The sequence below is a fragment of the Clupea harengus genome, chromosome 1 (assembly GCF_900700415.2).
Source record: "Clupea harengus chromosome 1, Ch_v2.0.2, whole genome shotgun sequence".
Lineage (NCBI taxonomy): Eukaryota > Metazoa > Chordata > Actinopteri > Clupeiformes > Clupeidae > Clupea > Clupea harengus.
Genome location: NC_045152.1, coordinates 23,453,228 through 23,475,680, shown reverse-complemented (window position 1 = coordinate 23,475,680; position 22,453 = coordinate 23,453,228). Strand labels below are relative to the sequence as shown.

Below are 22,453 nucleotides of genomic sequence, written 5' to 3'. Positions count from 1 at the left end.
CAAAAAATAATGAATGAATGAGTCATTTTATTTATTTTTTCCTTTTTCCTCTCAAAGATCCAAGGCCTGGAGCTGGACCAGAACCTCTTCCGCATCGGCCAGAGTAAGATCTTCTTCCGGGCCGGAGTCCTGGCGCACCTGGAGGAGGAGCGCGACCTGAAGATCACGGACATCATCATCTACTTCCAATCCGTCTGTAGAGGCTACCTGGCTCGCAAGTCAGTTCAATTCAGATGCCCTCTTTTAAGAGCGTTTCTTTTGTAGGAAATGATCAGGTCTGGAAAATACTGTCCTCAACAGGATCTCCAAGATTACCAAGTGCTACCTAAAGTTTTTATACAAATCATTCCTATCTTTTGGAAGTGCTCTTCAGACTTTTCCTTACAAAAGCCATCAGCTGAGATTTATGTCTACTTCAGTGAGAAAGTGCATCATCATGGCATCCAGTACACTGTTACTTTATATTTTCCGTTTGTAATGCCATCTTCCTCTTCCTCCTCCTCCTCCTCCTCCTCTTGTCTCCCTCAGGGCCTTTGCCAAGAAGCAGCAGCAGCTCAGTGCCCTGAAAGTCCTCCAGAGGAACTGTGCCGCCTACCTGAAGCTGCGCCACTGGCAGTGGTGGCGCGTTTTCACCAAGGTGTGTGTGGGTGCAGCAGGGTGAGGGTGGGGGGGTAATAATACAGTGCTCTGTCTCCATTTCAAACTCAACTCATCAGTATCTTGCAGTATCCAGTAGGGTTAGGAAATCTGTCTCTCTCTCAGTTGCATAAGTGCATAAGTGTATAAGCTACTGGATGACCTAAATTTCCCTCGGGATTAATAAAGTATCCATCTATCTATCTATCCATCTGCTTGTCAGTCAGTTTTTAGTATTGATCCATATTTCACATTGTTGCCTTGGGTTAGGGATAGGTATGGCTTTGCTCATGTCTACTTGCTACATTGCTCTTCTCCATTTCTCATTGTCCTCATAGGCTCATGGGTTCATGCCCACGGCCTCATGGAGGTTAAAATGAGTTTCTACAAACAAAAAATTTGTTTAAACAAACTCCATGTGATTGGCCTCGACCTCACTGAGATGTGGCCTAAGAGCTGTTGCTGGTTGTGTTGCAGGTGAAGCCTCTGCTGCAGGTGACCCGGCAGGAGGAGGAGATGCTGGCCAAGGACGAGGAGCTGGCCAAGGTGAAGGAGAATCAGAGCAAGGTGGAGGTAGAACTGGTGGAGATGGAGAGAAAGCGCCAGCAGGTGAGAGCCTATCATTCTACAGTGCTGAACAAATAAGGTAATCAGTTGCATTCACTCTTAGTACAAATAACTTAGTACAAGAAGGGGGTCAGACTTTCTTATCGTATCTATACTCAATAGCGTAAATGGTTTGGAATCTATCAGTAATATGTTTCCAGGTGTGACTATGGTACACTGTATTCAGGTCATTAGACTATGGTTGTGGTTTGTGGGCGGGCTGTTTTGAGGGCACCCCTGATTATTTATCGTTCCTCCTGCAGCTGGTGGAGGAGAAGAACATTCTGGCGGAGCAGCTGCAGGCTGAGACAGAGCTGTTTGCCGAGGCTGATGAGATGCGAGCGCGTCTGGTGGCCAAGAAGCAGGAGCTGGAGGAGATCCTGCACGACCTGGAGTCCCGCGTGGAGGAGGAGGAAGAGAGGAACCAGTCACTTCAGAACGAGAAGAAAAAGATGCAGTCTCACATCCAGGTGCCCAAACCACTACCCACACCATCCACAGCTGTTATGGGTCAGATGAGGTAGCATGGTAGCATGCTATTATAGGATGTATGCCAATGTCTGCATATTCATGTCATATTCATGTGTGTGTGTGTGTTCTTACTCTGTCAGGACCTAGAAGAGCAGCTGGATGAGGAGGAGGCCGCTAGACAGAAGCTGCAGTTGGAGAAGGTGACAGCTGAAGCCAAGATCAAGAAGTGTGAGGAGGACGTTTTGTTGCTTGAGGACCAGAACTCCAAGTTCATCAAGGTGATTTTTGTTGAAAGATCAAGGACCATTACACACTAGAACTCTAAGTGCTCGTTCAGAGAGAAGTTTGTACAAGCCACTTGTGCTTCTACCCAACAGGAGAAGAAACTGCTGGAGGAGCGTATCGGTGAGATGACCTCCATGCTGACTGAGGAAGAGGAGAAGGCCAAGAACCTGGGCAAGACCAAGAACAAGCAGGAGATGATGATGGTCGACCTGGAAGGTGAGGCCCGACTGAACCTTCTTCATTTTTCACAGAGGCATCAAAACTCTTCACTCCGCGGCTCACCTCACTTGAGCTCTCACCGCAACTTCTTTTTTTGATTTCCTCTCACACCTGCAGAGCGCTTAAAGAAGGAGGAGAAGACCAGGCAGGAGCTGGAGAAGTCCAAGCGGAAGCTGGATGGCGAGACCACGGACCTTCAAGACCAGATCGCCGAGCTGCAGGCCCAGATCGAGGAGCTGAAACTCCAGCTGGCCAAGAAAGAGGAGGAGCTCCAGGCCATGCAGGCCAGGTGAGGCCTTAAAGGGGACATCCCCCCCGGGGTGGGGAAAGGTTGGGGAGACAAAGGAAAAGATGGGAGACAGCTGGACAGAGAGTTTCAGTACACACTAACAGGCTCCCAGGACAGTTTCATGAACCCAGTTTTACTACTGCAGAACAGTGCCCATTGTACTGTCAACTGTGGATGTATTTAGATGTATTTATATTTAGAATCTGTAGACAACAATTACCTCTGATGCATTTTGAATCACGGGAACATTTGCAGCACATGAAGCATTTTGAGCACGGGAACATTTGCAGCACATGAAGTGTTGTCTTGCCCTGGTGATATGTCTCATAAACCCTCACATTCACCCTGATCATACACGTTTGTGCTTAGATGCATGGCAAAATAACCACAAAGTCATCAAAAACAACCATAAATTCATCTCTACCGCTCAGTCAATGAGCACATGAACCCAGACATCTTTTTCTTGCTACTTTCTACTTCCCTGGAATGTTTGCCAATTCCTCTGTGAGAAAACGCAGGTTGAGGTAACACATACCTCCAGCACCTCGTCATGAAAACCCCTCTCCTCTCTCTTTTAATCATCTAGTGCAACACCTGCCTTTTAAAACAAAAACCCTGCACTGGTAATTAATAGCTATCTGAGGAAAGCCCCTTTGGCAGATTTGCTCCAGTGATCTTGTAATCGGTCCAGTACCACCCAGCCCTGGTTTACCATTCCTTCCCTGTGTGGTCACGACTGGAGCACGACCTGGCACAGCCGGCGGCCTCCTGGAGGCGAGGCTTTGCTCCAGAGATCAGGCCGGACTTGCAGGGCCCGACGGCCTCTAACCTGCTGACTGTGGCAGTAAACACAGGCAGGCCTCGTGATGGGGCTTCTTGTTACGCACCCCCACCTCCCAAAAGGAGACGCTGCTGCTGAGTGAGCACAGGATAGAATCCAGCTCTCTTACACACTGCCATCTAGTGGTTGGATAGTGTTAGTTTCATGCCATGCCAGGTAGACCATGTAGTTCCATAATTAAGTAGATTGAATGAGTTATTATATGATTATATGATCATGTCATATTATATTATTATATTATTGTATATAATACATATATTATTGAGAGCATGTCTCTCTCTCTCCTTACATAAACCTGTGTGTGTGTGTGTGTGTGTGTGTGTGTGTGTGTGTGTGTGTGTGTGTGTGTGTGTGTGTGATGCAGGGGAGATGAGGAGGTGGGCCAGAGGAACAATGCTCTGAAGCAGGTGCGGGAGCTGCAGGCCCAGCTGTCTGAGCTGCAGGAGGACCTGGAGTCGGAGCGCGCCTCCCGCAACAAGGCAGAGAAACTCAAGAGGGACCTGGGCGAGGAGCTGGAGGCCCTCAAGACCGAGCTGGAGGACACCCTGGACACCACCGCTGCCCAGCAGGAGCTCAGGTAACACACACACACACACACACACACACACACACACACACACACACATACACACACACACACATACATATATTTACACACGCACACATACAGTATATAATGAGATTATCTTGGTGCTCTGTATGTTGTGGATTTACTCCTATACACACATTGAGACACACTAGAGATATGATTATTATTACGAAGGGATGATTACTGTACTCATACACCACTATGAACACACATAGCTGACATAAAGATAATGTTGAGGCATGCATATATATACACCTACACACACTCCTGTTATTTCAGATTCATTTGGCCTAATAAATCTCTAGTTTTGGTAACTCACCACTTATTTACTTTGCATGATTTACCCACGTCTCATATACTCCGCCTGTGTGCACTGACAGTACTAACTGATCCGACTGATTTACCCTTGCCTCATATACAACGCCTATTTGCACTGACAGTACTAACTGATCTGACTCATCTGCTTGCTTCCCATTGCAGGACTAAGCGAGAACAGGAGGTGACAGAGCTGAAGAAGACCATCGACGAGGAGACCAAGAACCACGAGGCCCAAATCCAGGAGATGAGGCAGAGGCACGGCACGGCCCTGGAGGAGCTCTCCGAACAGCTGGAGCAGGCCAAGAGGGTGGGTCCCTTGGGCATGAGACACTTACTGCGGCTGCTGTTGGTTTCCTCTTTACCACAAGGGTGATGGGTGACCTTATTGTGTTCCCTTATACCCAAATGCCACAACACTTTAGTGAGGCAGACAAAATGAGGACGTTTAAAAAATGAGAATGGATCCTATTTTTAAAACCTTTTTTGTGGTCCTTGTTTAATGTTTCCTAGAAGTATGAAGGTTGTAACTTTTAGTGCTTGTTCCCTTCTTGTACACTGAAGATCCCTTTGCGTTGAGATTGCGTTGTGGTTTGCTGGCACCTACATTGTAACATCCGGCTGTGTGTTTTCTGCATGTGTGTGTGTGTGACCTGTTTCCGTCTTGTAGTTCAAGGCTAACCTGGAGAAGAACAAGCAGAGCCAGGATAGTGCCAACAAGGAGCTGGCCGTCGAGCTGAAGGGAGTGCAGCAGGCCAAGACGGAGTCGGAGCACAAGAGGAAGAAGCTGGAGGGCCAGATGCAGGAGGTCATGGCCCGCTTCACTGAGGGCGAGAGGCTCAAGGGCGAACTGGGCGACCGCACACACAAGCTGCAGGTATGGCCCCTTACACGCATACACACACACACACACACACACACACACACTCATGCACACACACACACTAGGGCTGAACGATTTGGGGAAATAATCTAATTGCGATTTTTCCCCCCAATATTGCGATTGCGATTTAATATGCGATTTTTTTATTTTATCCTAATTTTTTCCCAACAAATTGTAATGAATGATTTCAATATGACCAACACAATATTAGATACATTTGGTGTAAAATATTATTCCCCACAATTACATTTTTTATTTAACTGCTCATTACAGAATCAAGAACAACAAGTCGTTGGCTTTGCCACTGTGCATTTAAGTAATTGAAACAAAGTCATTGTAAGAATAAACACAAGGCATGCACTTTTTAAACACTCTGTGCAAAATGTACCATCTTACATCTTTTTTTTTTTTTAGATCACGTTTTTAATCGCGAACGTTGCGGTTAGAAAATCGCGTTCTATCATATCGCGATTAAATCGCAAATGCAATTAATCGTTCAGCCCTAACACACACACACATACTCATGCACACACACACACACACACACACACACACACACACACACACATACTCATGCACATACACCCACTGTCGCTGTCTCTAACACACACAATCAAACTCATTCTCGCCTTGACAGATCCAGCTTATGATGGAGATAATTACCATCACTGTTAATGACTTAAGAATATAATAATCAAGTGCCCTGTATTAATCATTACCTTATATGAATCATGTGCTTATGTTAACAGGAACATGTATTTTCTGTGTTTCTGTGTGTGTGTGTGTAACTTAGATTATTAGGCGCCACTTTGTCTGCATATGTGCAACAACATGTTTGGGTGACATTGGGTGACAGGGTCGAAATGTGCTCTTGACCATGGAAAGAACAGATATCTTTGCAAGACAAGAAGCTCAGTCGAGGACTTGACTGAGATGTTAAATATTTATGGCGTCAGCATTAGATAAATATTAAGTATATAAACCCTGTGCGATGTTAGTGAAATGGCTTCACTTTCATCCTTGTGCTGTGAGTGAGCCCGATTGCAATTGTTCTTGTTGAATAAATATACTGATTGACAACTCCGGAGTCCTGAAGTAACTAGGGTGAATTTTCACCTATCAGCTTATTTACCCTGAAGTTTTCCTTTCTGTACATAGCTCAAGGCTTGGGTCACTGGGATGTCACCCAGTAAAAAGACTAAAGACTAACCCTAATTGGATAATTGCTAGGCACATGAACACGGCAGAGAAAGAGGACTGACAGATGGTGTGAAATGCTTCTGCTTCTGTGTGTAGACGGAGCTGGACAGCGTGTCTACTCTGCTGGAGGATGCTGAGAGGAAAGGAATCAAGATGGCTAAAGAGGTGTCCAGTTTGGAGAGCCAGCTGCAGGACTCACAGGTAAGGTGTGTGTGTGTGTGTGTGTGTGTGTGTGTGTGTGTGTGTGTGTGTGTGTGTGTGTGTGTGTGTGTGTGTGTGTGTGTGTGTGTGTGTGTGTGTGTGTGTGTGTGTGTTTGTTTTTACCTTTGCTTCTGTTTTCATGTGTGTTTGCATTGCACCTGCTTTTGGATCCTTTGTGTTATTATTTGACCATATGCCAATATGGTATGACTTCCACTCTAGCCCATTATTTGAATGGTTGGAAAGTATATATGTATGCACCTGTTTGCATAGCCTACACATTTACAGCTTATGGCCTTGTGTATGTGTTAGTGCCCTGTTTGTGTACACATGTTGACGGTTGTGCTGTTTGTGTTTGTGTGTGTGTGTGTGTGTGTGTAGGAACTGCTGCAGGAGGAGACGCGTCAGAAGCTGAACCTGAGCAGCCGCATCCGTCAGCTGGAGGAGGACAAGAGCGGCCTGCAGGAGCAGCAGGAGGAGGAGGAGGAGGGGCGCAAGAACTTGGAGAAACAGCTGGCAACCCTACAGGCCCAGGTCAGCAGAACACCCACACACACACACACACTCACACTCTTTCACACACAGTGTCAGCTACAAGTGTTTTATATCAGGGCCCCCTCAAAAAACACTTTCTGGAAAATTCTTCTTTATGGTAATTAATGTGTGTCATGTACCTTAAACGTATACACACACATGCATTCTGGGGATTCAGTGAAATACAATTAAATATTACTTAATATTATATAATATTGCAAAGATCATTTAAACCTGGTGATAGGCACCTGTACTCACATGTGTCTGGTCTCCTGTAGCTGGTGGAGTCCAAGAAGAAGCTGGAGGATGACGTGGGGGCGCTGGAGGGCCTGGAGGAGGTGAAGAAGAAGCTGCTGAAGGACGCGGAGTGCACCAACCTGCGGCTGGAGGAGAAAGCCCTGGCCTTCGAGAAGATGGAGAAGACCAAGACCCGTCTACAGCAGGAGTTGGACGACCTCACGGTGGACCTGGACCACCAGAGACAGATCGTCTCCAACCTGGAGAAGAAGCAGAAGAAGTTTGACCAGGTGGGTCTCTCTCAGGAGGAGAAGGCCCTATCGTGGTATTAGGGTGAAGGGTGAAAATAACAGAAATACTTCCTCTCTTTCAGATAGTATTCAGGTTCTTATTCTGAGAAATCAGGGCTTTTCAATTAAATTCAGTTTATGATGTTTTAGGTATCATACGCACTGAAAAGTCAATTCATGACCAGGATTACTACACAGTACTGGTCAAAGTACATGAATGAATGAATGAATGAATGAATGAATGAATTAATGAAATAGTAGGGTGCAAATCTACATTGCCCTGTAACTGAATTGGGCTTGCACCCTATGGTATAATCAAGTATATAAAGTATATCTAACTGAATATCATATTAGCAATGCACTTACCAAGTTCTGTGTGTGTAGTTGCTGGCTGAGGAGAAGTCCATATCGGCACGCTTCGCTGACGAGCGGGACCGGGCAGAGGCGGAGGCCCGGGAGAAGGAGACGAAGTCGCTGTCGCTGACCCGGGCGCTGGATGAAGCGCAGGAGGGCAAGGAAGAGTTCGAGCGGCTCAACAAGCAGCTACGGGCCGAGATGGAGGACCTGATGAGCTCCAAAGACGACGTGGGCAAGAGCGTGAGTGAAGATGTTTGTGGCACTATGCATTTCAACAGTTTTTCAGCTGTTCACATATTAAAGAAAGTTCCTGGGGAAAATCCAACAGCTTCCTCCTCTCACCTCATCTCATTTTTGTTCCATTCATCTCTCTTATAATTTGTTGATAAATACATAAATTCCTCCTTTGTCTTTCATTTGTATGAGCTTTTTATGACCATCATACTTCCCCCCCCCCACACAGGTCCATGAGCTGGAGAAGTCCAAACGCACCATGGACCAGCAGCTGGAGGAGATGCGCACTCAGCTGGAGGAGCTGGAGGACGAGCTGCAAGCCACCGAGGACGCCAAGCTGAGGCTGGAGGTCAACATGCAGGCCATGAAGGCCCAGTATGAGAGAGACCTGGCAGGCCGTGACGAGCAGAATGATGAGAAGAAGAGGCTACTGGTCAAACAGGTCTCCATTTTCAACTCACTTTCTGAATCTTCTCTTTCCACCCATCTTTACAAAATACAGAATGTCCTGAAAGTCTGTGATGGCATCATTTTTTATTTACATATTTAAATTTGTGTCATAATTTGTTAATATCATTTTTATTAGTTTGTACGTTTTTTACAGTTTAAGATGCAGTATCCACAAGAGTTGCATAAAAAGTCATTACTGTTTTTAGAATGTTATTAGAAAAACAAGTTATTTGTTCTCCAGATCCATCTTCACCTTCTGACCTTGTTCTCTCTCTCTCTCTCTCTCTCTCTCTCTCTCAGGTGCGGGAGATGGAAGCAGAGCTGGAGGATGAGCGTAAGCAGAGGGCGCTGGCGGTGGCCGCTAAGAAGAAGCTGGAGATGGACCTCAAAGATCTGGAGTCTCACATCGAAGGGTCCAACAAGGCCCGCGACGAGGCCATCAAACAGCTACGCAAACTCCAGGTGAGCCTGAGCCTACCTGTGACCCACCTCACTTCACTCCGCATTCAACTGGCCTTTACCGTCTCAAGACTCATTAATTTCACATATCTGACCACTGCAATTCTCCCTTTTTTTTTTTACCTACAATGGCCCTAATTCGCCATTGTAAAGGACAGTTTTGCAAGTTACGTGTACACTCCTAAGTCTTGTAGCTACCAACGCAGATAAGTTGTCGCTTTCTTTTATAGAATTCAAAGCTAATTCCAAAGTCAGAGAACAATTACACAATAAGGAGTAAAGGAGTTGCTTTATCTGGTCCGTGCTTGTGAAATATCCACCGTGTCTGCGTCCCCTAAAGTATTACCAGAAAATGTCTCTCTCTGTTTCTCTGCAGAGCATATGTGCGATTGTCAGTAGACCCTTTCTCGCGATAGCTGAACGAACACACACGGGTAGAGCGAGGGGAAATTGTCCACTAGTTAATCAGTTGGGGATGAATACGAAATTAAAAAAAAATGCTAGAACGAGTCGCCAAATATACTTTGGCAGCGGTTAATATACCTGGAAGGCGTGTGAGAAACACTGTCTGTGGGTAAAAGATGTTATTGGGTCTATCTGATCTTTGATCTAGGGAAAAATTTACCTTTCTCCAAGGTATGTTTGAATGGGGAAGTCATGGGTACTTATTTCTATATCTTTCCATCGGGCTACTGTACGTAGCCAGCATTCCACCAGCACAAAAGGGTTCATATCTGTGCTGCATACAATTATTCCTTGACACTTGGAAGTGCAGAACATGGTTTAAAAGGAAGGCTTTAAAAGTTGTATTTGACATGTCCAGTTGTCTTTTGCAACACAGCTTGTTTAAAGGGAGTTAAAATATCAACAGAATCAGAATCTGAGGCTGCACAATTAAAAGGATCAAAAGCAACAAAAACTGATCACTGGCTGTGCCCTCTTTCCGCAGGCCCAGATGAAGGACTACCAGCGGGAGCTGGAGGACGCCCGTGCCTCCCGAGACGAGATCTTCTCCCAGTCCAGGGAGAACGAGAAGAAGCTCAAGAGCCTGGAGGCTGAGGTTCTCCAGCTGCAGGAGGTGAGTGCGGCAGGTTCTCAATGTCAGACTTCGTGTTTCTCTCTTACCCCTCTCTGAGTTGGGATCTTTTATTGAGACTCTGATGTCCTCTAGGACCTGGCAGCGTCTGAGAGGGCCCGGCGACACGCAGAGACGGAGCGAGACGAGTTGTGTGATGAGATCTCAAACAGCGCCTCTGGAAAGTATGTGGAGCAAAAAAAAGTCTCTGTTTATGAGGTTTAGGTGGATAGTGCTACTGATACTGAAGGATACTTTGAAGTCTCATGTTTTGGTGTGTGTGTGTGTGTGTGTGTGTGTGTGTGTGTGTGTGTGTGTGTGTGTGTGTGTGTGTGTGTGTGTGTGTGTGTGTGTGTGTGTTTGTGTGTGTCAGATCTGCCCTCATGGATGAGAAGAGGAGGCTGGAGGCTCGTATTGCCCAGCTAGAGGAGGAGCTGGAGGAAGAGCAGGGCAACATGGAGCTGCTTAATGACCGCTTCCGCAAGACCACCATGCAGGTACAGCCTCCTCACTCTCAGAGTATGAGTACACAAATGGCACTCTGCTTAAGTTTCATGCTTTCTACTTCAACTTGACCGAGGAAGTTCCTTTGCAGCCTTGATGTGGATTAAGAAAAACTTCATTAGCAGAAGTCCTGATCCAAGTGATTCCTCAACTTTCCTGGCAAAAGTATACATTATGGTTTTCCAAAAAAAAACAAAAAAAAAACTCACAGCCATACATTGTGCATTTGCTACCACTGTGCTCTATGGCTGCATTCTAAAAACACCAACTCCTTAGTCCTCTGGGACGGTGTGAGTGGACACAGCTTGTTAAAAAAGTTCTGGCGTTCGTTTGTGCTTTTTGGCTGCCGGTTGCAGGTGGACACCCTGACCACGGAGCTGGCGGGGGAGCGCAGCGCGGCCCAGAAGAGTGAGAACGCCCGGCAGCAGCTGGAGCGCCAGAACAAGGAGCTGAAGGCCAAGCTGCAGGAGCTGGAGGGCTCCATCAAGAGCCGCTTCAAGATCTCCATCGCCGCCCTGGAGGCCAAGATCCTCCAGCTCGAGGAGCAGCTGGAGCAGGAGGCTAAGTGAGTGGATGGAGCTAACACAAACAGGGGCTCTTTGGCTCTTTGTTTTCATCTTTGGACAGATGCTTTTTCCCAAACTCAGGATAGACGTAACTGAAGCCAGCAGAGTGTAGTATTTGAGCTTTGCCTGTTAATGCCACATTTCTGTGACACTTGTTCGAATCCACTTCTTCTTTGGAGTGTCAGTGATCAGAGTGACAGTCTTGAAGTAACCTGTAAGGTGTAATGTGGTCCATGTGTTGTTCTCAGGGAGAGAGCCTGTGAGGTGTAACGTGGTGCATGTGTTGTTCTCAGGGAGAGAGCCTGTGAGGTGTAATGTGGTCCATGTGTTGTTCTCAGGGAGAGAGCCTGTGAGGTGTAATGTGGTCCATGTGTTGTTCTCAGGGAGAGAGCCTGTGAGGTGTAACGTGGTGCATGTGTTGTTCTCAGGGAGAGAGCCTGTGCCTGTGAGGTGTAATGTGGTCCATGTGTTGTTCTCAGAGAGAGATCCGCAGCCAACAAGATTGTGCGACGGACGGAGAAGAAGCTGAAAGAGGTGTGCATGCAGGTGGAGGACGAGCGTCGCCATTCCGACCAGTACAAAGAGCAGGTGAGGAGAAGTGTTTACTGACTGAGATGTGCTTTGGGTACATGACACTCCTACTCAAGCAAACCGCAGTGAGGATGAAATAATACATGAGCACCTCCTTCAGATGCTCACAATTCACTGGAATTTGTCCTTTACATGTGTAGGCAGAATGCTTCATTTATGGTTGGTAGTATTCAGTGTTGTGTGTTATTTATGATGCGTATAATGTGTTTGTCTATGAGTCTGAGGTATGTTTGCATAGTGAGAATGGTAATATGATAATAGTGTGTCTGGTGTTATGGATGGTTATATGATAATAGTGTGGTAATATGATAATAATGTGTCTGGTGTTTAGTTATGTATTCACTGTGTGTGGTGGTTGTGCTGGTTAATGAGCAGTCTTGTGTGCCCCTGGCCAGCTGGAGAAGGCCAACTCACGCATGAAGCAGCTGAAGCGTCAGCTGGAGGAGGCGGAGGAGGAGGCCACGCGCGCCAACGGCTCCCGCAGGAAGCTGCAGAGAGAGCTGGACGACGCCACCGAGGCCAGCGAGGGCCTGAGCCGCGAGGTCAACACGCTCAAGAGCCGCCTCAGGTACACACACACACACACACACAGACACACACACACAGACACACAGACACACACACACACACACACACAAACACACACACACACAGACACACACACACACACACACACACACACAGACACACACAGACACACACACACACACAGACACACACACACACACACACACACACACACACACACACAATACCTTCATAATCAGCCTGCGCATGTGAACCCGCAAACATAAACCGCTTTTCCACTGTGGGAAATGGTATGCTACGATATTGCCTATCCAGTACCAAAAAGAACTGGTTAGTGTCAAAGTGGGCCGATATATTGACCTATTGGTCTATCCCTAATAGGTTGCTAGTTGCACATGACAACCAAGAACTGAGAAAAACTCTTGAAAGGATTACAAGCAGCCAAAGAAAATACTTGAAAAGAGATTTGGGAAAAAGTCTAGTGATAAGTAGCTTCAGTTCATTTAAATTTTATTTATATAGCGCCAATAAGAATTGAATTTGGGAGAGACCCTCAGGATTAGGAAACAGGATTAGGGTAAAGAAAGAAATGAGGGTCCAAACCCTGGAGAATCAGGTGATGTGGCCACCTCATCTGGACCAACAACATTCAATATGATGTAGAGAGAGAGGGAGAGGGAGAAAGAGAGGGAGGGAGAGAGAGAGAGGGAGAGGTAGAAGGAGAGGGAGAGGTTTTTCATTTTAGTTCTACACAGGATGTTTAGTTGCTTGTGCTATTTATTGGGGACTTCCCAGGTTTTATAAATGTTTGACATGTACGTTACCATAGTGGTCAGTGGAAAAGGGACTAGACAGTGCTGTGCATCCAATCATAGTACAGTATGCAACTAATAAATGTTTCTTCTTCCATGTTTCTTTCCTAAATCCAATCCCGTTTGCGGTGTCCTCCAGGCGGGGGGGTCCCATCAGCTTCTCGTCGGGGCGCTCCGGGCGCAGGCAGCTGCAGGTGGAGGGCATGTCCCTGGACGCGTCTGACGACGACCTCGACAGGGGGGCCAGCGATGCAGCAAACGCCAATGACACCACAGCCCCCCAGGCCAACAACCATCAGCAACCACAACCACAGCAGCAGCCCCAGCAACAACCACAGCAGCAGCAGCCCCAGCAGCAGCAGCAGCAACAGCCCTAGCCCCAGGCCAAGATGAGAGGCTCTTCAGCAGGCATGCAGCATGCCCTCTCTCTTACCCCAGACGCAGGCGCTGCCTCTAGAGACCCAAATGATCCTTTGCTTCCTAGTGGTCTCAGCATGGACCACCACTCTGCCTTACCAGCCCCCTTCCCAATCACACACACAGTCAGCACTCAATGGCAAGCTGCAGGGCCAAGAAAACAATCTATTATATTCCTCTCTTTCTCTCTCTCTCTCTAATTTTGTCTTGTATGCATAGCCTTGGAATAGTATACTTGGATCTAGGCTGAATATTGAAATACCTTTCGAAGAGCAATTCTAAAATATAGTCTGTGCTTTATATGTGTGCAGGCACTCCGATAGATAATCAAGAGGGGTCATCCGTTTGTTTGGTTTTTCTTATTTTATTTTTCATTTTCTTTGTGTGTGTGTGTGTGTGTGTGTGTGTTTTCCTTTTTCCCCCCTCAGTCTACCTGTAGGACTTTTTTTTGCCTCAGGTAAACTTTGCCTATATTCATTTATCTGAAAGGCTAGACAGCACATCTCCCCCAATGTGTATGGTTTCACAGGCTGCACTGTTCAACTTGAATGCTCAGTCTGCGACCTGTTCATAAGGCACATGAGAAGCCAACTCACTGAGGGAAATATCTTGAGGATGAAATTTAAAACAGAATCTGTTACTCTTTTTTGTTACCATTTAAATGTAGATTAGTATTTAAAACACTAAGGGCAAACCATGAAAAAGCTCCGCTGAATTGGAAATATGGGGTAAATGATCAGCTCTTCCAGAAAATGGCACAATCATTAATAATGGAATTGGACCTTTTAAATCATGCTGCTTTAAAGTATTGGACTGCAGGGGTCCAGTGTAGTCCAAGTATCTACTCTGTCCTGTGAGTGACTCTCGTGCCCTCCTCACTCAACAGGATTGAGGGGGGGCACATAAATATGGTTCCCTGTCACTGTACTGATGCAATGAGAATCATGGTCCATTCCTTGTAATTTTGCCTTTGTTTTCTTAATCTTAACAAACATGAGTACCTGTAAATGGTTCAGTGCCCTGTCATTACTTTAAAGTAAAATATCCCAGTCCGATGAGCAGGAGGAAGCAATGTTTTTCATTGCAGTTTAATTTTGCATCAATACTTGACAGCAATTTGACAGCAAACTACAGGTCAGTGTTGTTATAGGATATCAAGTCACAGGTCCTTACCCTTCACATTTGCCATATACATATGCATATTGTATATAGTATTTAGAAGACTTAAATTCCATACCTGTGAGCTGTTGAGGCATTAATGTATTAATTATTACAATTACAACTTTGGAAAATGTATTAATTATTACAATTACAATTTTGGAAAATGTTTTACTAATTTCATTTTTGAAAAGTGCCTTAGCCACGATAGAAAGCAATTAGTGAGGTCAGAACATGATTTTTTTTCATTGTGAGCACAGTATGACCAGACACGAGAGGAGGGGGAACAGGGCGCGTCAGAGGATTCAACCTATTCTATTTTTTTATTTAGCTTTGTGTCATATCGTATCATATGTACCTTTCAGTAATTGTCATCTGATAGCTACTATATTGTTTTCAAATCAGTGTTAATGAGGTGAAACATGGAGCCTTCTGTCTCTTCGGCAGGATGAAGTATCTGATTTGGTTAAAAGCTTTACCATCCATAAGGTTGTTATCATTGGACTGGCTGAGTGACCAGGCTCTCAAATATGACCATCTCCTTTTATTTCTTCTAGTCCTGTAATTCTAGACTTATTTTTTTGTAAAAGACCAATAAATGTATGCATTATACAAAATGTGTTTTGCTCACCTGATCTTGTTTGCGGAATACATTTTGGCAGACTAATGTTTTTAACAGAAAAATACATACTATATATGTAAGTGTATTCTTGACATGTTTAAAATACACCAGTACCTGGTTACTTAAGGCATCACTAAGTTAGTGTTTAAAGACAGTGCTTCTGAAAGACTATGATTTTCAGTATTGAGTAATAATAATAAAGAGCTACAGTGCTATTAGGTCACGACTGAACGAATGATCTAGGCCAAGCTGTAAAAGGAAAATTCTCACTCAAACTAGTATAAAATAAGCAATTGGCCATGACAAACTACATTTCACCCATATTATACACCAATACACGGGCTTTGCCTATACATTCCATAGTTATGGTAATTACGTTGTATGTATGAAATAAAACTAAGATACTACATAGCTTTAAAAATGACAGTTTATCATTTAAAGACGAGTAGAGGTTACTCAGAATTTCAGGACAGTGACAGTAGGATAAACATAAAAAAATGGAATACTGTTTTCACTTTGCAAGTCGCCGGTGGAAAATGTTTGTTCTTTTTCCTGTAGTGTTAATAATAGTTATTGATATAACAATAGAAAATAGTTTTCAGCTGAGGTATGCACATAAGCCCATATCAGATCAGTCAAATAGAGTTTCTGTTAGCAGTGCAAAAAGGAAACAGTATCTGGATCTTGAGGTTACAATCAAATTAATCCATTTCTATCTCCTGAGATTCCACTGTGGACTGACTGACTGTGGCAGAGCAATGGACATGAAGGCAGCTCTAAAGCTTGATGGCGCAGCAGTGGAGACACTCCAGTCCTGCAGTCATAACGACCACACAAACACACACACACACATGCACACACGCACATACACACACACACACACACACACACACACACACACACACACACACACACCTCATTAATCACAGAAATCTGACATGACCACACACGCACCGGTATGACAGGTATCCATAATAGGCCTCTTCAATAGTCTTAGTAGGCTGAATAGTCCTCATGGACATTGGAGATACCTGTGAAACAGATGAAAGGCAAAGTGTTCGGGTCAATAAGGTAGAAGGTTCAGACTTGTGTTTAACTTGTGCTAGTTGGCTGATGCTAACCACCTGTTTTGTCTGCGTCTCTCTCTACCACTCCCAAGCCTTGGAGCCCAAAGGGCATTTGCATGTATAATTTGTAAATGTATTACAATTTTTGTATCCACTTATAAGTGTTAGATTCACTTATTATTATACATGTAGGTAAGAACTCTTACTATTTCTTAAACATTGATGTATATATATATACAGTATACTGTATATACACGATTTTCTACATTATATACATTTATTACATTATATATGTTTACATTTTATCTCTGTAAATGTATCTTGGACCTGATCCAACAGTCAAAATCTTGCCCAAACCTGAACCAAAACTGGAGACGTGCATGCGGACGAGCACTATCGCACACATTTGCACCTGTAGAGACAGTGACTCACCTCTGACCATAACATATGTAGAGTCGCTGTAGAGGGGGTGATGGGTTGGCTCTCCTCCCTCATACCCGGTGTGGTTTAGGCCAACAGGGCTGAGAGTGTACGAGCCTCCAGTTGGTGAGCTTTGGTGAGCTCCCGCCTTGACTACTGCAACGCCCTCCTAACGGGCCTGCCGGCTTGCGTGGTGAAACCACTACAGATGATCCAGAACGCGGCGGCGCGTCTGGTGTTCAACCAACCGAAAAGGGCACACGTCACCCCGCTACTCATCGAGCTCCACTGGCTGCCAGTAGCTGCTCGCATTAAGTTCAAGTCACTTATGCTTGCCTACAGAGTGCTTACTGGTTCTGCTCCCACCTACCTAAATGCTCTTGTAAGGGCAAATGTTACACCCAGGACGCTGCGCTCGTCTAGTGAGCGTCGTTTGGCACTGCCGTCCGTGCAAGCACGGCAATCCAGACTATTTTCATTTATAGTTCCACGTTGGTGGAACGAACTGCCTAGTACTACCAGAGCAGGGGCGTCCCTCTCTACCTTCAAGAAGCTTTTGAAGACCCAACTCTTCAGAGAGCACCTCCCCTCCTAACTGGCACCTGACTAGCGCTTAACTTGCACTTCAGCAGTTACATTCCTGCACTTCTTTTTCCTCTTTTCTAGGTTGTTGTTTTTCTAATTCTCATGTAAAGTAGTATTTATTGTTACACCATGCTTTTTTATTGCTCTTAGCTTGACTGTTCTCTCCCTTGTACGTCGCTTTGGACAAAAGCGTCTGCTAAATGACTAAATGTAAATGTAAATGTAAGTTTATCCGCTGCGGTCTGAGCGGAGCTCCAGAGAGGACCATTTCTCTCCATTACCCACAGCCCCAGATGAGTTTGTGTAGTCCCTGCATCAGAAGAACGTCCAGTTGGTGGAGGGGTCATCCAGCTCACAGGTCAGAGTCATTGAGTCTCCTTCCACAGCTGATGTGTATCCATAGGGTAATGCATTTGGCCTAATGTTGTCTGTTGAGGAGCAACCAGTAGTTACAGACACACTTAAGGACATTAGACTTCCACTGCTGTATCTGAAAACACAAGCATACAAATGTTAAATGTACACACCCAGAAACCCACAGACAATGAAGCAACCAACCTACCAACCAACCAATCTGTCACATCTGTACAGCATGTTGTCTTCCATAATAACCTTCTACTGTTATGTTGACAGCATTGCTGAGTTGTCCCAAGTCAGACTCACACCAGTAAATCCCGCCGTCTGATGAATTTGGGAACCTGGAGCAGCGTGTGGGTCCTGGTAAAACACTCCAGCCCTCTGGACAGCCTGAGAGGTCTGCTCTGTCTGTGTTCCATCTCAGTCTCCATCCAGTGTAGTTGTCCCGCACCACGCAGCTCATGGAGATGGGGATACTGTCGGATCCAATCAGAACGCTTCTGTTTGTGCTGCTGACCAAGGAGTTTAGAGGAGGAGGGCCTGAGACACGGAAGGGAAATGTGAAATGATGACCCTTCATTCACCTTTATACTATGTCATATGGAAAACCTTTTGTGAGCGGGCACACTCAGTCACAGCACACCCCCATCACCCACCACTAATTGAAATACACACTCAGTATGTATCTGATCTGCATGGAAATCTGATTCAACCAATCATTGGTCTCACATCTCAGGCAAGTGTTGTAATAAGTCTAGCCACTATTGACATATTTACCCAGACATGTAATATTTTTATTATTTGAGTGCAGTAGTGTTGTCAGGGCCTTCAGTGACACAAAGAAATACATTGGCAGAGTTTATTTGAAGCAGCCAGAACAGGGGGCACAGGGGAATAAACGGGGACAACACAAAAGCTCAGGCAGAGGACCAGAATGAACACAAAGGAAAGGGAATAAACGCTCAGAAGTTTCAAGTCCAGAACACAACGCTCAGAAGATAATAATGACAAAAGCAGTCTGGAAAAACACGCAAATTGGGGAACAAACACTGGTTTACAAATAAATACAAATAAAAACACAATCAAACCTTTGGAGTGTCATACCTCTTTTGGCCATGTGGGGTCCTCAGTCCCTTTGTTTCTTGTCATATGTTTGCTTCCACCTGTTCCTTAATCTTGTTTTGGTTTTACCTGTGCCTTGTTTATTGGTCTATTTAAGCTCTTTCCTTTCTTCAGTTAAATGCTCAGTGTTGGGAAGCCACCCTAGTGTTACCGCTTGACCGCTTAGCCGTTTCAAGTTTCTGTAGTGGTTTTTCCTGGACTATTTACTGCTGTTAGTTCTTCAACTTGATTGCTTGGATTTGTCTGCCTGTTCTTACTGCATTCTGGATTCTGACCTCTGCCTGAACTGTTCTAACATTCTTTGCTTGGTGTTTTTCTGGATACCTCTGCCTTGTCTTTTTTTTCATTAAAGTTTCACTTTTTTTGTGGACCAACTTAAGCCTCTGACCCCAGTCTTGGCCACTGGGTTTGCCCATAAAACTAGTAGCGCTGGGTAGATTCTGAGCCTTCAAGCAGGATATCTGAGATTGCTCTCTGGGTTCACTTGGCAATACCCATGTATTTCCACAGCATTGCTGTGTTGACCAGACTCAGACTCACACCAGTACACTCCAGTGTCTTTTGTGTATAAGTAATTAGCGCTGCAAGTGGATCTGTCTTTTGATGTCCAGCCAGCAGGACAGTCTGATTCCTCTTCACCGTCGGATTCCTTTTCTCTGTACCATCTCAGTGTCCACCCTGTGGAGTTGTCCTCTGCCTCACAACTCATGGAGAAAAACTGGGACTCATACATAAAAGTTCTGTTGGGTCTGATTACAAGCCTAGCTGGTTGAGACAGACCTGAGCAGAGAACAAACTGGTGGACTGAAGACTCATTACGAGACACTGTTGGGCTAACAGAAGAGTCCATGCTGGAGCCAAAACACCTGCTGAAATAATCACTCACCTGTGACCCGGAGAGGGCGAGGAATACTGTGGGTTTAATAGGTTGGCTCTCCTCCCTCTGCTCTGCACACGTAAAGCCCCGTGTGGTTAAGAGAAGCGGGGCTGAGAGTGTATGAGCCTCCAGCTCCTCTGCTGCTGCCTGAGAGGAACTCCACAGAATAACATCTACCTTTATATAAAATATTAGGTAAATGCTTTCTGTAGGGAATGGCTCGGTACCTGAGGAATCTCCAGTCTTCAGAGACGCCTACAATCATACATGGAGAGTCACCATTTCTCCTTCAGATGACCATTTCTCTGGAGAAACTTTCAGATACGACAGTGGTCTCTGTGGACAAGCAACCAACAGTTCCACACATATATTTGGAAAAAAACTGTTCCTCTCACAGATTGTGAACATTCCATGCACATGCATAGCCACATATGTGTACAGACAAAGAGTACGGATAAATACACACACAGGCAAATCAGTATCAAGTTTTGTTTCACCAATAACAGTGATGTTCACCGCATTGCTGTGTTGTCCAGATTCAGTCTCACACCAGTACACCCTGCTGTCTTCTGTGCTTATCTGACTTCTGACACATGTGGATTCGGTTTTTTTCACCCACCACCTAGGGCAGTCTCATGTGACCTTGCGGGGTGCCATCTTAACCTCCATCTGGTTGAGTTGTCCCGCACCTCACAGCTCAAGGTTAGAAGCTCTTGTAAAATCTAGAGTTCTGTTGGGATTGATTGGCAGCAAAGCTGAGGGGGAGGGACCTGAGACGAAGAGGAACAACCATTGGAAATGGGACTCTATTATCTAGAGATTACTTTGAGGGCAGAAATACAAAAATCACCATATTTAGTCTCAGTCAAGTTATCACAAGTTTCAGATGAGGTTGTGTTTTTTCTATGAAATATGTAATATTACATCCTTCAAGCTCAGACCTGTGTAAATCAACTGTCAATCAAATTTACACACAAAAATAATGTTCCTTTTATTTTCAGCAAAACAAATTGTAAATGTAATGTTTTGAATAAATTTTCCATCAGTTGTGCTGTGTCAAATTTATAACTGATGACAGTTAACATCATGTAACTAGCTAGCTGTCCCAGTTGTGGAGACTCATCTCACTAGCTCAGTGACCTGGACTGAATGGTATATTTTTCTTACTTCCCAGGAATCTCGGGTGATGGAGAACTGATTCCTTTATGCAAACAATGAACTGCAGTAGCCTAGACTAAGAGTTGATTCCCCAGAGAAGGCAGATTTTCCAATCTGTGACAAGATTGCCTGTCAGCACAAGGCCCCTCTCGTGTAGAGTTCTATACTAGGGTCATAGAGTACAGTTTGTAGGATTAAAGCCAATCAGAGGAAGAAAGCACTACCAACAGCAAATAAAAATGAACTAACTGTTAGCCTACTAGCTAAACTAGTCACTAGAGTTACAACTGACTGAGGTTAAAACAACTCACTCTGATGTGTAATTTGCAGCACTGCAGCTCAGTCATAGTCTAAATGGATGTAGTTTCTTCCCCAAACGTCAGTTTAACACAGCAGTAGTTACATGATTGCAGTCCCCCCCTTCTCTATTATGAGTGCTCCACAAGCATTAAACAATTAAATAATTAAGCATTAGACACATCCCTGTTGAACATGTTCCAGAATATCTGCAAGGACATTGTTTTCATGTCGTCATGGTAATCACATCAGAGGCTTTAAAAAGGTAATGAGTAAAGATCCTGTTGATGAGCCTGATTTCATTTAAGTCTCTTGATCTCCACCCTTGCCAAATCTGCAGTAAGTTGTCTCGCCTTTTTAACACTACGCACACACCTGCTCTTTTTGTTTAAAAACTGCAAGCCACTGTGTGGCAAATGTAGGAGTTCACACACACGACACATGGACATCTGCAGAAATAAAAACTCAACTGTAACCCAGACGGGCTCAACATTGCTGAATTCTGTAGTCTTGGCCTACTCTCCCCTCTTTGCACGGCATACATACAGCAGGGGAAGCTGGGCTGAGCGCGTAGCTGCCACCTATGCTGCTCTGCGAGATGAGCGTCAAATTGTAATCACTCCACATGGTTGAGGAAAAAGAAATTTAAGCTCTGTAGGGAAAGGCTTTGTACCAGATGAATGTCTGGAGACTCTAAGCTCACAAGTCAGTGTTGCTGAGTCTCCCTCAGCCGGCCAGCTCTGTGGAGAGACTTTCAGGACTGGCTGGGGTCTACCTGTGGAGGACACACATATATTTAGGATAGTGTGTTCAATCATGCCTGAAAGGCTGCGATTCGTCCATGCTCTCTCCTGAGCCCGCCCCCTCAGGAGCCTATAAATTCAGGAGCACGGATCGAATCATCCTCTTTGAAAACTTCGACCCGAAGTACTACAATCTGAGTGACCTTCATTTCTACGCTCGTTAAGTTTTGAATTTTGTGTGCTTTACGCTCATTTGAGAGTTGGTGAGTTATTCGGGTATTTTACCCTCACTAGCTCCGGGTGCTACAAGATTCGACTTACTGTTAAGAAAGTAGAGTCGCTATCCTAGCTGGTTAGCTGGCTAAGTTTCTGACTAGCCTGCTAGCTTTTTTGCTACTTAACATTCAGTTGTGTGATAGTGTGCTCGTGAAACTAAACTTTCTTTCTAATTTCAGAAT

General features: G+C 45.0%; 1 protein-coding gene across 6 annotated transcripts in view; it reads left to right on the top strand.

Annotated features, from left to right (window-relative positions):
* LOC105898778 (myosin-10) overlaps positions 1 to 15,382 on the top strand; it is a 65,656-nt gene extending 50,274 nt beyond the window's left edge. For all 6 annotated transcript variants that reach the window (XM_031572039.2, XM_031572026.2, XM_031572034.2 and 3 more), the window contains 23 exons: positions 58 to 218; positions 529 to 637; positions 1,114 to 1,245; positions 1,506 to 1,712; positions 1,854 to 1,991; positions 2,091 to 2,214; positions 2,335 to 2,506; positions 3,712 to 3,924; positions 4,417 to 4,561; positions 4,922 to 5,128; positions 6,431 to 6,535; positions 6,917 to 7,069; positions 7,348 to 7,596; positions 7,981 to 8,193; positions 8,417 to 8,629; positions 8,938 to 9,099; positions 10,046 to 10,174; positions 10,268 to 10,356; positions 10,545 to 10,668; positions 11,032 to 11,240; positions 11,721 to 11,829; positions 12,228 to 12,400; positions 13,312 to 15,382. In XM_031572039.2, coding sequence (XP_031427899.1) covers positions 58 to 218; positions 529 to 637; positions 1,114 to 1,245; positions 1,506 to 1,712; positions 1,854 to 1,991; positions 2,091 to 2,214; positions 2,335 to 2,506; positions 3,712 to 3,924; positions 4,417 to 4,561; positions 4,922 to 5,128; positions 6,431 to 6,535; positions 6,917 to 7,069; positions 7,348 to 7,596; positions 7,981 to 8,193; positions 8,417 to 8,629; positions 8,938 to 9,099; positions 10,046 to 10,174; positions 10,268 to 10,356; positions 10,545 to 10,668; positions 11,032 to 11,240; positions 11,721 to 11,829; positions 12,228 to 12,400; positions 13,312 to 13,549 — 3,774 coding nt within the window. In that variant the 3' untranslated portion in view covers positions 13,550 to 15,382. The remainder of the gene's footprint in view (positions 1 to 57; positions 219 to 528; positions 638 to 1,113; positions 1,246 to 1,505; positions 1,713 to 1,853; positions 1,992 to 2,090; positions 2,215 to 2,334; positions 2,507 to 3,711; positions 3,925 to 4,416; positions 4,562 to 4,921; positions 5,129 to 6,430; positions 6,536 to 6,916; positions 7,070 to 7,347; positions 7,597 to 7,980; positions 8,194 to 8,416; positions 8,630 to 8,937; positions 9,100 to 10,045; positions 10,175 to 10,267; positions 10,357 to 10,544; positions 10,669 to 11,031; positions 11,241 to 11,720; positions 11,830 to 12,227; positions 12,401 to 13,311) is intronic.
* The last annotated feature ends 7,071 nt before the right edge of the window (positions 15,383 to 22,453 follow it).